Source organism: Molothrus ater, chromosome 4, assembly GCF_012460135.2.
Source record: "Molothrus ater isolate BHLD 08-10-18 breed brown headed cowbird chromosome 4, BPBGC_Mater_1.1, whole genome shotgun sequence".
NCBI classification, from domain to species: domain Eukaryota; kingdom Metazoa; phylum Chordata; class Aves; order Passeriformes; family Icteridae; genus Molothrus; species Molothrus ater.
This window is the reverse complement of record NC_050481.2, coordinates 41,009,996-41,024,123: the sequence shown is the minus strand read 5'-3', so window position 1 is coordinate 41,024,123 and position 14,128 is coordinate 41,009,996. Positions and strand designations below refer to the sequence as shown.

General features: G+C 36.0%; 1 protein-coding gene across 26 annotated transcripts in view; it reads left to right on the top strand.

Annotated features, from left to right (window-relative positions):
• SORBS2 (sorbin and SH3 domain containing 2) overlaps positions 1–14,128 on the top strand; it is a 145,061-nt gene that overhangs the window by 116,712 nt on the left and 14,221 nt on the right. For 13 of the 26 annotated variants that reach the window (XM_054514693.1, XM_054514689.1, XM_054514694.1 and 10 more), the window contains 6 exons: positions 1,322–2,881; positions 5,560–5,651; positions 8,050–8,096; positions 9,290–9,404; positions 9,503–9,631; positions 11,380–11,583. In XM_054514693.1, coding sequence (XP_054370668.1) covers positions 1,322–2,881; positions 5,560–5,651; positions 8,050–8,096; positions 9,290–9,404; positions 9,503–9,631; positions 11,380–11,583 — 2,147 coding nt within the window. The remainder of the gene's footprint in view (positions 1–1,321; positions 2,882–5,559; positions 5,652–8,049; positions 8,097–9,289; positions 9,405–9,502; positions 9,632–11,379; positions 11,584–14,128) is intronic. The other 13 variants (XM_054514700.1, XM_054514706.1, XM_054514705.1 and 10 more) reach the window with 3 other exon arrangements.

Here is a 14,128-nt window from a genome sequence, read left to right as displayed (position 1 = left end):
AGGTGATTGAAAAGCAAATGTATTTTAAACATTTAAAATATTGAAGTGTTACAGCAGTAATTTTTAAAGTGGAATAACTCATCCATTTGGCTTACCAGGCCAGGCAGTAAAAAGTTAATAGATTCTACTTGCCTGCATGTGCCTTTGACTCCACCACCAATAACAAGCACTAAGCATGACTTCAACACTTCATGTTTTTGAAAATCCTTCCATTAAGAATATCTTCCACAGCCAATTACCTTTCAGAAGGTGACACTGTTCTGTCCAAGCATTATGACCCCTGTAGAATTTTAATTTTTCTTGAAATTAACCAATTTGTTAAAGGAGCACATTATAAACTGTTTGATCACCATGAATTTTGAACTCAAGTGTTTCAGTTTCAGATCTAGATTCCATTTTTTTTAGAAAGCAGACTGAGCTGTTTGAAGCATCTTCCTGAACTGAATGTTGCCACTTGAGACTAGTTTTGAAAGTTCAGTACAATTATGAAAGACCACCGTTCCAGATTTGTCTTGTAGTGTCTTCTAGATCTACCATGCACATAAAAATATGTCTTAAAGCTTGAAAAATCAGGCTTTTGTTATGGAAGTCAATCTAAGGGTTATTTTTACTTCTACATTGTGGTTAGGCTCAGTAAACTGATACACCTTCCTTTACACTTGTATAGCACTTCCTGAGCTGCCTTCCTCTGCCCTGCATAAGCTGTACAAAACACTGCTCCCTTCAGTGCTGCCACACAGGGAAGGAGCAGGCTACCTGTGAATAACATGGAGAAATTTCCTATTTGATCTGATACAAAGATTTATCTTTATTTTAACTATCTTAGAATATGTGGATGCTGTGAACTCTGGGCATTATACAGGTTAAAAATCCTAAACAACTTTTTCAGAATGATCCATTGGAAAAGTCAGTATTACCCTGAGGTCTAGATTTGTTGTGTGACTTCATCTTTAAATACTTTGCAGCTTTTCTTGTCTGTTGACCTGCTTAAAAATCCCAATTAATCCCCAATTAATGCCTGGTTTCTTATGTTGCTTTGATGGCAGCAGTTGTAGAGGAGATAGCATCTCTATAATTAATAAGGAATTCTTTTTGTTGTTCAGTTTATCATGAGTGCATTTTAGCAGCTGGAAAATAACTTATAATTAACTCTGCAGTCCTAGTCTGTAACAAACTATGTACTGACCTAAGCTGATAAATGCACTAATTACTATCTCTTTTCTAGTCTTTCTAATACTTACTGATGCTAATTCAAACTTTCTGAATCTTTTAATTTCCGGCAATGTCTCTTTTTTACCATGCTGCTCTATGGATTATAAAGGTGGGGATATTAGCAAAGTATATCCATCCCTTTTAAGTTACTCAGTGCACAACCACAACACCTCAAATGAATTAGATTACTGTAGCACTTACAGACAACATTTAGCTGTTCCAAATGATTCAAGAAGGGCAACCAGCTACAAGAATGGCTGGCAAATGACTCGCCAAAATGCAGAAGTCTGGAGTAGCACAGAGGAAGCTGCTTCTCCAAAGAGGAAATCTCGTAGCTGTGATGACCTGTTGACAGATGATCATGATAGCTATCGCGATGCACAGGCTAAGGCCGAAAGCATGGGCTCTCTGTTATGTGAGGAGGACTCCAAAGAAATTTGCTCAATGAACTGGAACTCCCCATACGCTGAGGGCCGTGGTAGTGGTAGGTCAAGAGTTCGTCACAGATCTGCGCATGATGCTCCAGGTTTCCTGAAGATGTACAAAAAGATGCACCGCATCAATCGCAAGGACTTGATGAATTCTGAGGTGATTTGTTCTGTCAAGTCCAGAATACTGCAATATGAAAAAGAACAGCACAAAGGTATTCTTCAAGGCTGGAGAGAGTCATCTACTGAGGAGGTGCCCAGAGACATGGTGCCAACCAGAATATCTGAATTTGAAAAGTTAATTCAGAAGTCGAAATCAATGCCGAACCTTGGTGATGACATGTTGTCAACAGTTACATTAGAGCCTCCTAAAAATGGCTTGTGTCCAAAGAGGCGGTTTTCTATCGAATCCCTGCTGGAAGAAGAAACTCCAGTCAGACATCCCTCTCAGGTACAACGGAGCTACAAGTCTAAAACCCTGGTGCCAATTCATATTGAAGTGACCAGTGATGAGCCACAACGATCACATATAGATTTTTCAGACAGCGATCAAGACGGAGTGGTTTCTGATCTCAGTGACTTTATCCAGATAGAGGGTTCATCCTTTTGTAGTGAAAGTGACTTCGATCACTTTTCCTTCACTTCATCTGAAAGCTTTTATGGATCAGGCCATCACCACCACCACCATCACCACCACCACAGGCATCTCATCAGCTCCTGCAAAGGGCGATGCCCAGCATCCTACACCCGCTTCACCACCATGCTAAAACATGAAAGGGCTAAGCAAGAAACCACTGAAGATCCAAGGAGACAGGAAGTTGAATCCGGCCTGTCTAAGATAGCATTCCTCGTCAGTCCAGTGCCTTTCCGGAGGAAAAAAAGTGCAGCTCCTAAAAAACAAACTGAAAAGAAAAAATGCAAGTCATCTGTGTTTGAAGCACTAGATTCTGCACTTAAAGACATCTGTGACCAAATTAAAGCTGAAAAAAGGCGGGGAAGCTTGCCCGACAACAGTATATTACACAGACTTATTACTGAGCTGCTTCCAGACATTCCAGAAAGGAATTCATCTCTTAAAGCTCTGAAAAAGAGTCCCACGCACCAGCCTTTTCATCCACTGCCTCAAGATGGTGCTATCCATTGTCCACTGTACCAGAATGATTGTGGAAGATTACCTCTTAGTGCCTCTTTTCCAGACATGGATGCAACTAACAACAATGATAGTGCACTGTGTTTCCAAGGTGGATTTACTTTCTTCCTCTATCCTTGTTATTGACTTATCCAACCTTACTCCCTGTGTTTCCCACCCTTTCTCATTCCACTTTGTGTTGTCTATAAGAAGCTTTCATCCCACAAAATTCTTAGTGAAGGACATCATTTTCACCTAGGTGTTGAGGATAGATAAATTTGCTGTCTATTCACAAAATACAGTAACCAGGACAACTGAAGTAGCAGTGCATTTCAACTAATTGAAACTAAATTAGTTCTATAAATTATAATGATGTTATTAAGCAGTGAATTCATGCATCATAAGATGCTGGTCAAACTTAAACCAATATGCAGATAATCCTTTCTTTATCTCTAAGAAAAAAGAATGTGAATCTAAAATACATTTTACTATATAATTTTATTAAATGTAAGTGATAAAAATGCTGTTAATGCTGCCAGTATCAAAGAAAGATGGTTCTGTTTTCTTATGAATCCACTACTTTGTGTTATTTTTTGTGAATAGATATTAAGGTCATTTTAGGAAGTTTCCATTTCCACTGTTCAAACAATTTCCAATTTCTGTGGCAGCAAAACTAATTCTTTCCATAGAATTTCAAAATAAATGTTGAGAAATTTCCTGTCTTCTTAGAAGGGAATTTCTCAATAATCAAAACAAGAATGAAATTGTCAGGGTAGGTATGACCAATCTGTTTTTAAAGTTACTGCTTTGAGTTGTTTGTTGCTCTGCCTCTTTTTTTGATTTTTCTTTTATTTTAATTTAAAAAATAAAAAAATACTTAAAATATATTCTTGAAATCCCAAATGGATGTAAGAGAGAATGTCTTTAATATAGAAATTATGCAATATTTGATCAGACCCATCTTATCCTTATTCTCACATATTTTTGTGTAACTTTTGCAAGTAGCACAATAATAAATATGTATTTCAAGAGAAATCAGAATTGAACTTATTACCATCTTTTCTTAACTAGTTGTAACAGGCATATTTAGAATAGAAAATTTGGTAAAAAAACAGCTATAAAATGCAGTTCAGAATTTAATTAGTCATACTTGATCATAATTAACCCTGGCACACAGTACTACATGATGAGACTCAAGTTGTTGAAAAATGTGTTTTTCACATATTGTAGTTGCTAAATGAGAATTTTCCAGTCTGTGAAAATAAGGAAATCCATAGTGTAAAGTAAATGTGGATTTCTATTAGCTTTTGCAGTTATGAAGGGGCCTGGCATGAGGAAAGCAATACACTCTGTCAACATTAATATCCCTAAAGTAGCATGGAGAATGAGTAAAGCAGAATATTCAATTAGTTTCCATCAGCACCAGTCATAGCTGAGCTCTACTTCTAATCAAGTTTTTGTGTTTTGCTGGATGTGTGTGCATCTCTTAGAACCACACAGAGACCTGAAGGTCATAGCAGATGACTCAAAGATATCAGTATTGACTGCATAAGGAGCTGTGGAGAAAAGAAGGAGAATTTTTTGTCCTAAAGCTTCTGCATCTTCACTCCGGTCCAAATCCTTCTCTTACTGCTAGAAATTTAAGAAAAAAAAATGTGTTTGGAGTCATTCATTGCATCTTTAGGTTTATGCAGTAGGTGTACATCCTCATTCAGGAACACATGCCATATCAAAAAAGCTGTCCAGAACTAGGGCTAGGATATACTTATTGGGAATGACATGCTTACAACCAATGGCATAAATCATAAAATGATCTCTTTACCTCCATTGTATTTATCAATAGCCTCAAGTTTTTGCGGCTTAGCCAACAACCAATTAGAATGGATGAGATGCTTTCAGTTCTTTTCTTTGTTCCACTTGCATTTCTTTAGAAATGTATGAGCTTGGTAACAACAGATTGTGGGAATGAAGTCAAAGGAAGACAAATATAAATCACGTTTCCACTAGAAAGTACCACTGTGGTAGTAGGAAACTAAAACAGTGCTTCCAGAAGTTAAGAGGCAGTTCATTAAATAGTTCTATTTTCATTTCACATTTGCAACTTGCAGAGCTATAGAGTGTATAAGATTTTGATTTTATCCTTATCAAAACATGAGAAAATATTCACCATCCTCTAATAAACACTGGCAAACTGTGCTTTAGAAAAGTCTGCCACATAGATTGGTGACTAATATGATTTGTATTCCATCTCTTAAAACAGAATTGTTTTTATCAAGTAACATCCTTTTAAATTCCCTTGTGCTGCCTAACATGTGCCCCTGGTAAAGTAGAAATGCATCTTAGATCACTTAGGAGGAAACAATGTTTCTTCACATTTTCTCATTGAAGCATGCTTGAATCATGTGTTGTGCATGTAATTATGTGTTTACATTGCTGGCATTCCAAACAATGTCCTGCAACCTGATGGAGTCTGAGACCTGCTGTCATGTCTTCCACTTGGCCCAGCAGGGGAGCATCCCTTTTCACAGTGAGGCATAAATACACTCTCTTGATCCTCAGTCATAGAGTTCCTTCTGCTCTGGATCAGAGGACAGCCTTAGCCTTTCCTTAAAGTTAGTATTTTTTTTTTTTCCTTTAAAGGTGCTCTTAACCATCATACCATGTGCTTTTCTTTCTAGTAAATGTAAAATATAGATTTCAATATCTTTTCACCCCCCTAAATGAAAGCAAGCAGCATTACAGATTTGAATGGTTTTGTTTATCGTAGTTTCACATAATTTCTGTTTTCAGTAGACCAGGAGTCTCCTGGAAGCTATTCTTCTGCTTTCACTGATGTGGGACGATGTACTCCAAGGGAGAGAAGAGGAACTACAGACAAAGAGGTAGTGAAACAACAATAAATAACACAGCAATATCCATATGGAAAATTGGAAACATATTTGAGACAAGATTTATCTTCGTTTTAAGACTATATAATGATGCAGACCAAAGGAACAGCATCTTCCTTTTTCATTAAGGAGATTGGTATTTCAAGAAGTTAAAATAATATCAGGCTTTGTAAGATAAGCTGCATTCTTTTGTTCATTATTAAATAGAAATGGACATAAATTCACTAGTTATTGATCAGCTCTGTCAAAACTGATTGGAGTGTGTGTTTGGAATAGAGAAAAATAACAGATCTGACTGGGGAAAGGCTGTTCAGAAACCCAAAGTATTACACAAAGAAACTACCTTGGTAGTTTCAAAACTGATACAAAATATCTATATTTCACTGTTATTTTTTTTTGGAAAGCAAACCACTGCTTTCAGTGGATTAGACAAAACCAGTTATCCTAAGAGGAGTCTCTAACATCTGTAGCAGTTGGTGATTATAGTTAGGTACTGATTGCTTTTATGTTTTGGAAGAGTAAATGGAAGCAGGCCACCAGAAAATGGAAGTGTACCACCTTTAAAGTAACACAAAGCATCACTGAAAAGTACATATTGAAAAATAAAGTATATTATTCTGTATCTTAAGAATGCTTATAGGTCTAGAACTATAAATGCTCTCCAAACAACATAAAAGATTACTATATTTTAATTGCTAATAGATAAGATTTTAGTCTGGGCTATACACCTTGATAAATGGTGGTATGGTTAGAACTGAATTCAGAACCATTTATACCCCACTGACTTGCTTATATTTCTGCAATTTGATTAAAAGTCTGCTTTTTTAAAAAAAAGATTTCTCATTACAAAATACAGTCTAAAAAGTTCCATAGCCATATTGTTCCATAGGAGTTCCATAGTTCCATAGGAGCCATATTGTATGTTTCTTTTAAAGAATCCTGTGACATGGAAAATCATCTTTCACTTTGAAAATACATAAAATACTTAAATTACAAGACATTTTTAAGATCGTTTTAAAAAGTTTAAAAATGTTAAAGAGAAAAGGCATGTCTATTTCCAGTATGTTTTGTACATTTCAAAGTATTTTGTATTTAAACAGCTCCACTGTTCTTTTCATATCCACTTTTTCTGTTATTTGCTTTAATAGTTACAATACCAGCTGTACCAAAATCAGGAAAGACTGCATAGGGCTTAGCTACAGTTGATGTGAATCATATGTTGATATGAATATCCCCTCCTGTCTAAGAGACTGTTTTTAATAAGAGCAAGGAACAGAAAAATGCTTTTAAATTTAGGCTATCTTATTTGAAGAAGATCTGTAATAAAAATTGTATTAGTATGGCAAAATTCAAATTGACAGGATCCATATAATAACTTCAGGGACTTTTTATTATATTGAAGACAATTCTGTAGGTGTGCTAGATTTGCTAGTCTTAAAATGACAAGAAGAGAGAGAACCAAGTCAAGAATACCTGGCCTGGAATAAAGCTAAAATGTAAAATTTACAAGTGTCCCTTTTTAGTCCTGTCATAAAAAGATGTGCACCTTTACATCATGACAAATAGTATCTCTCAGAATAGCATAATCAGCTCATTCTAGTCACTAGGACATCCTAGAGAGGAATTTATTAGAATGGGGTGATCTTATCTGTGCAAGTACTTGCAGAGCAAGACTAAATCACTTCAACAAATGCCCTCATGTGGTTCTGCTTTTCACTTCCTCTGAAGTATCTGCTGCTGGCTACTTGTCAGATGCAGACAGTCCTATCGAGCTTACATGTACTTGGTGACAGAACTTGATAAATGTATGAAAGAAATGTTATCATGTGATTGCCTGTGATAGCAAGAGAGCTGCACAGATGACCCAGATCACCTCCAGTCCTGTGCTTTCTTAAAACTATGAATGTAATTATAGAAATTAAAAATATTCCAACCATTTCCAGCTGTCAGAGAATATGTGTATATATAAATATATATATAAATGTCATGCATCATTGCAATGGAAATTAGCCTACAGATAACAAGTTTACATTAAAGGCACCTAAAATACTACAGAATATTAAGTATGTGTATTTATGTTGTACCTAGAGATCTAGTTGCCTACAAGTCACATTGACATAGTTAACTTTTTTATTTACTTTGGTACTTCTCTTAAACATCAAGTTGCACAGTAGTCTGCATTAAAATTTAGCTATTTCTGGTTTTAGAACACTAAGTCCCAAACACCTAACTACCTTAAAAAAAAGATGTATATTTTATTGCCTATTTCTTCAAGAACCACTGTAAAGCTCATACTTTTCTTTTTGGATCTTGGTCACCTTTTAAAAATTGAAACACATTTATCATACAGTAATACTACCTGAATGTATTAATCACTTCACCTGTTTTTCAGAAACTGCCAGCTAGAGCTGTATATGACTTTAAAGCTCAGACTTCTAAGTAAGTACTAGACTTTTGTTCATTCAAGAATTCATAATTCAAGCAAACTCTTTCTACCACTTAAGTGGTGTTCGAGCCAGTTTCAACAGTGAATGCCATGGGCATGAGGACCCTGCTTGCTGCCACAGTAGTCCCTGCACTTGCAAACTGTGTGAGAAGTAACTTTGTAAAAAAATTATCTTAAATTATTATATTCTCCATTGTATCTGTTTGAACACATGAATAGCTGTGCATCTTCCACCTTCTAGAGCACAGGTTGTGAAGGCTCTTGGTTGTGAATTACATTTAGGTGACAGAGGCTAAATTGCTTAAACTACAGTCATAGATAATGAGTTTATCAAAAGTCTGTATAATGCTTCAGCCTCTTCCTGTCTGTCTCAACATACACAAGCTTTCTGCAGGATGTAACGTGCCACATACCAACACAAAAAGCAGTGGTCCATAGCAAAAGATTGGGAACCACTAATTTAGGATATGAGACAGACAAAGTAGAATGTCTACAATTAAGTTCTGCTGTTGTTCCAATGATTCAAGACATTTAAACAGTCTTTAGATATGATCAAACATTGACAGTAGAATTACATTAGCTGTGTCAGGACAAAACTCACAACTGAAATTACCAGAGCAGCACATTAGCTCTTGAATAACCAAATGGATGATACTGCAAAGATCTCCCAAGCCAGGATCTGAAAATATTCTTAATGATGTTAAAGTCCCTTTTTTGGTATCCAATATTTAACAACTCACCATCTCTGATATCAAGAAATGGTGAGAACATAGTCCTGTGTCCTTCATGCTTCTGAATAGATGTTATGAAAGAAAAAGTGTGTAGAGCAGAAGCACACTAAGCTTTATGCTGCAGAAAGGTAGTGATAAGCCATGAAGACCATCATACTTGCACGCACACATCATACTAAGTTCTCTGGTGGTAACTAGCAATGCCTCCTTGAAATCACAATGTAAGACAGGCCTTTGTAACCTATAGATACTTCATGGGGATTCATAAATGCAAGTCATTTGATTTTATATGTTATGATCAACTGATAAATGTACCACAGCTGTGACACTTTTTCTTCAAATGTTTAGTTGTTAAATTCTGTTTAAGTTCCAAACTGTAAAGATCTCAGGAACCATGCAGGGAGAAGAGTTAAATGTAAAGCTATAAACATCTGATATAAATAAATTTGTTACAGAGAGCTGTCCTTTAAGAAAGGAGATACTGTCTATATCCTCAGGAAAATTGATCAAAACTGGTATGAGGGTGAGCACCATGGAAGAGTTGGAATATTCCCAATTTCTTATGTTGAGGTTTGTTCTTTGTTTTAATTCTTTTAATTAATTTGGGTAATAGGTCCACAAACCACATGAGAATGACGAAAATCTGTTTGGTTTTTTTTTTTCCTTAGAAACTTTCTCCTCCAGAAAAAGCACAGCCTGCCAGGCCACCTCCCCCTGCACAGATTGGAGAGATTGGAGAAGCTGTTGCCAAATATAATTTCAGTGCAGACACAAATGTGGAGTTATCACTTAGAAAGGTACAGTTGAGAACTATCTTCCAGCAAAATACCATTATAATGTCTCCTGCTACACAGAATCAATATATAGGTAAATACTGCTCTTTGTGCACTCTGCATTCTAGATTTGCAATGCACAAAGCAGTGCCATGGTAGGAAACACTAACATACTAGCTTGTTGCCTTGCAGTCTGTCTCAGCTACCTGCAAATACTGTAGATGTGTTTTGCCTTTAATTTGGACTGTGGCAGAGTAGCATATGCAATCAGCTGCTAACTGCCCAGCTAAATTTTGAGTTTTCACTTCAATTATCTATTCCTTTTTTAAATTATTCCTGGCTGTCACAATTATCATAGTAAGGATTTTAATGCAGAATAAAGAGAAAATTACACAAGATAAAAGATACCAAAAAAAGCCTCAGAGATATTTTTGTGAATGTAAATATTTTATTTAATAACAGCTCTTTGTTTATAATGTTCTATTATCTTCCCTATGCATATCCTGTTGGCTATACTGAATTGCACATGAACAAAATAACTGTTTAATTTCTGAAGTTTGTTAGACTTGGTGGAATATTGGAATATTAATACTGTAGAGAAACTTTATTATTGCAGACATTAAATGCTTAGTTGTAAGCAGTGGTTACTTCTCATCCACTGGGAAGTTCTGCCCCTTACTGTTTTTTTTCTTTTAAGAATTAGAGTTCATAGAAGCTTTTCAGTGGTTTGTTTTTCTTTTAAGCAAAAAAGTAAGGATAGAGATGTTTGTTGCTGACCTATAGCCTAATCTAGCACTACTGAAAATAATGGATTTTTTTTATTAATTTGAAATTTGTAAAAGTCAGAGAGGTCTAAAAAAAACCCAGGAAGAGGAACTTAGAGAAGTCAGAGGTTGGGGATAATTGGGGGTCTTATTTCTTTCTAAAATTAGCTTTTGTGTTTATTGAGGTGATCATAATCTTAACAGCCCAGTTTTGGTTTGTTTGGAAAGCTGATTTGCATTGGTTTTCCTTTGTTCCATCTCAGTAAGGACAATTGTAGTGAACTCCACACATCAGCTACAGAAACAAAATTGAAGAAACCCAAAAGAATGCAAAACTAATATGCAAGGATTTGTTTCAGAAAGACATGGGGAAAAGAACATCATGCAAACCAAAGAAGGGTCTAGCATGTAAAGTACAAGGTTTGAATATAAGGTTGATGTTTCCCATTTCAATTTCTACAGTCCCTAAAAACAGTGAGGTTCTGCCTATTTTACATAGGAAAAACACTTATTTCTCTCATATTTTCAACAGACTGACATATTTTAGTTTTCTACCTTCACTTACTCGAATTTTACTGATGACAAAGCACTTGCACGGATTTCACTGTTGAACTTTTATCACTCGTAAGAAAAAATGGGCGTATCAGTCAATGCATACTATGGTTGGGGCATTAGCTAGTGGTTTGGCCAACAATTAAAACAGGTTATGTTCCAAAGAAAAGTGTTAATGTTAATCTCCCAAGCAAGAGGAAAGGACTAGATGAGATTCCCCTCCAGTAAAAGAACAGCATTTATAGTCTATGCCTAACCCCTCCTTTTACTGGGATGATAGTTTTATATATGGCTGTTATCAATGGGAGGAAAAAATGGGAAAATGGAGATGATGCTCAAGACTGATGGAAGCAGCACTGTAGGGAAGATAATATTATGTGTTAAAATAATAGTTGTTATGTACAAAATTAACTTTCAATGTATATGCTGATAACTCATTTTCATAATGCATTTCAGGGAGACAGAGTAATTCTTCTTAAGCGAGTTGATCAAAACTGGTATGAAGGTAAAATACCAGGAACCAACAAACAAGGCATCTTCCCTGTCTCCTATGTAGAAGTCATCAAAAAGAATCCATCAAAAGGTGTAGATGACTATCCTGACCCTCCAATACCCCAAAGCTATTCTAGTGACAGAATACATCATTTAAGTTCAACTAAGGTAAGGATTTTCTGATGTTAGCTGCCACCCCTAGAGTGGGTTTAGAAGGACTTGTAATATTTTGTTAACATTATACATAACTTGGGATTAAGTACACAACATTTTCTTTCTTGCACAGGTAGAATTGCATTGCTATGTTGTTAGTAAATAATTTTTAATAGACAAGTGTGTCTCATATTCTGCCAGGATTTATGCTCTTTTCTTAATTGGCTATTACATTATTTTTAGTAGAGACAGGTGAAATTTGGGCAGAAAAGTCAAGTCAAGAGAGAAAAATTTATTTGGGAATCTTAGCAAGAATTTGAGCATTAAGGGTGTGTCTAGCAGATTTCTAATAGTATACAATGTGAAGGCATTCCCATAACACAGCTGTCCTAAAAGCCTACGGTTCCATAAGCATGCAGGACACAGCTTGCCAAGACCAGTTCTGTACCTTTAAAGCAAAGGAGAACAGCCAGTGATTCTGTACCAAAACCTTCCTCCTTTTGCCATTCACAGTCTATGAGGATGCTAGAATGTTGGTACATTCCTTGGAGGGGTACAAACTGACAGTATTGTTTCATTTAGGAGTGAGATGATTGTCATCACATTGTCAATGAACTTGAATGCAGACCTTTATGCTTGTATATTTTTCACACCAGATGCATATCATAGGTTCCAAATTGTTCTCCTTCCTAGTCTAGATAACCACCACAAACCATACTACAGGATGCTGCAGAAAGATTCCTGTGTTCTGGTTTATCATTCACTTGTGAGGCTTTGCACTCACCTGTATGGGGAACATAACATTTTTGGCAGTGATCAAAACTAAGGAAGTTTCTGCATACAAACTGTGCTAAGAATTAACTTGCTATCAATTACTTTGAACATTCAAGATGGAAACTTTTCTAGATCTTCCTCTTTACCTTTGCTGTTTATCTCTTCAGCGTGGGCAGTGAGTTTTGTGTGTAATTATAAACTTCTTTGTCCTGCTATTAATTCATGTTTCATTTGGGTTTGTCCTCTTTTCTACTTCTATCTACTTCTATCTACTTCCATACTTGGTGATCATCCACATGCTTCAACTTTGAAATAAGTTCCACATTTACTAACTACTTTGGGGTTGTAAAAAGCTATCCAAAGATGTCATTTATAGGCAACAGTAGCCCCTGAAAATATCTCTTAGTAATAAGCATCAGTTAGTTTGGGACAGTTGCTAGAACAGGTCTTGTCTGGTTTTTCAGAATGTGTCACAACAGAGAACTAGATCCTATTTCTTCTATTCCCACAAAACTGCTCAAGTAACATCAAATTCTGTAGCTGCCAACTGAGGTATTAATAAGCTAGGGCTCCTTATTGTTACAGGACTCCAGAGGGTCCTGAAGGCAAGTCAAGACTATGAGGCAGCTTAAGTGCTCCGTATTCCAGAGATGCCTCTCCCTGATTTCTATGGAGCAGGCTTCTCTCTAAGGTATCCTGCCAAAGCTCCGTAGCTCTTGTTGAGCACAGGTGATGCTTCAGAGCATTTACATCCATATAACAAAAGTATCCTGCTGCTATTATTAAGTTAGTTTTTACTAAATTAGTTCAGGAGGGAAGGAAATTAGTAGAAGCCTTCTTTTTAACATAAGATACTTCTTCAACAATCAGGTTAAAAAAAAATCAAAACCACCTTCCACTGAGACTCTTAAACAGACATCTTTTTTCTGGATTCTGCTGTATTCAGAAATGGCAATACCATTTCTGAATACAGAAAGAAGACATGTTGTTCCTGGCTACTTGGAAGAATTTCATCAGTCCTGATGGTGTTCTAGAGTTTACCACACTTTCTGATACCACTTTCCCTACTCCTTTGGAGATTTTTACCACATATCACTGCTTGTTGCTAGAACAATTGTACTAAACTTCTCTGACCTAATGGCAGTAAGATAAATAAGCAATACAAGTTGTGAGCAAGTTTTGCCCTCTGTAACTTGGCCTAATCCATCTATATCTTTAGATATAGATATATAGTGCAGCTTATAGCCATGGGAAAGTAAAAATGGTGAAATCTCCTCAGCAGTATTACTGACCTTAAAACCACAGGTTAGGGACCCTTGCTTAAGAGGAATGATGAGGGAAAGAGACTGAGTATTTCTGTAACAACCTAGCTCTGTTTAGCAGACTGCATTGTATCAGTCTATACTGTTTACTTTGGTACAGAAGACTCTGTAACAAAGGTTTGTCTAACTATAATATAAAGCTGTTTGCCTCAAGAAAACTCAAGCAGAAGGTAAGTAAACTAACCTCCCTATTCTGCAACATTATCGTAGACTTCTGAAATTTTTTTCTCTACTACATTAATAATTAAAGTGTGTAGCAGTCCAGATAACTTAGAGGTGTACATCTAATTATTTTGGATAGTTGTAATGATGAGATCGAAATATTTTTTGCTCAAGTTTAATTTTGAGGATTTATAGTAATAAAAATGCATTTTCAGTATTTACTGAAGCAATGGATATCTACTGATGCTGTGTACGTATGACTCACCAGTCTCTCGTTCTTAGAAAAGGACGTTTCTCTTACC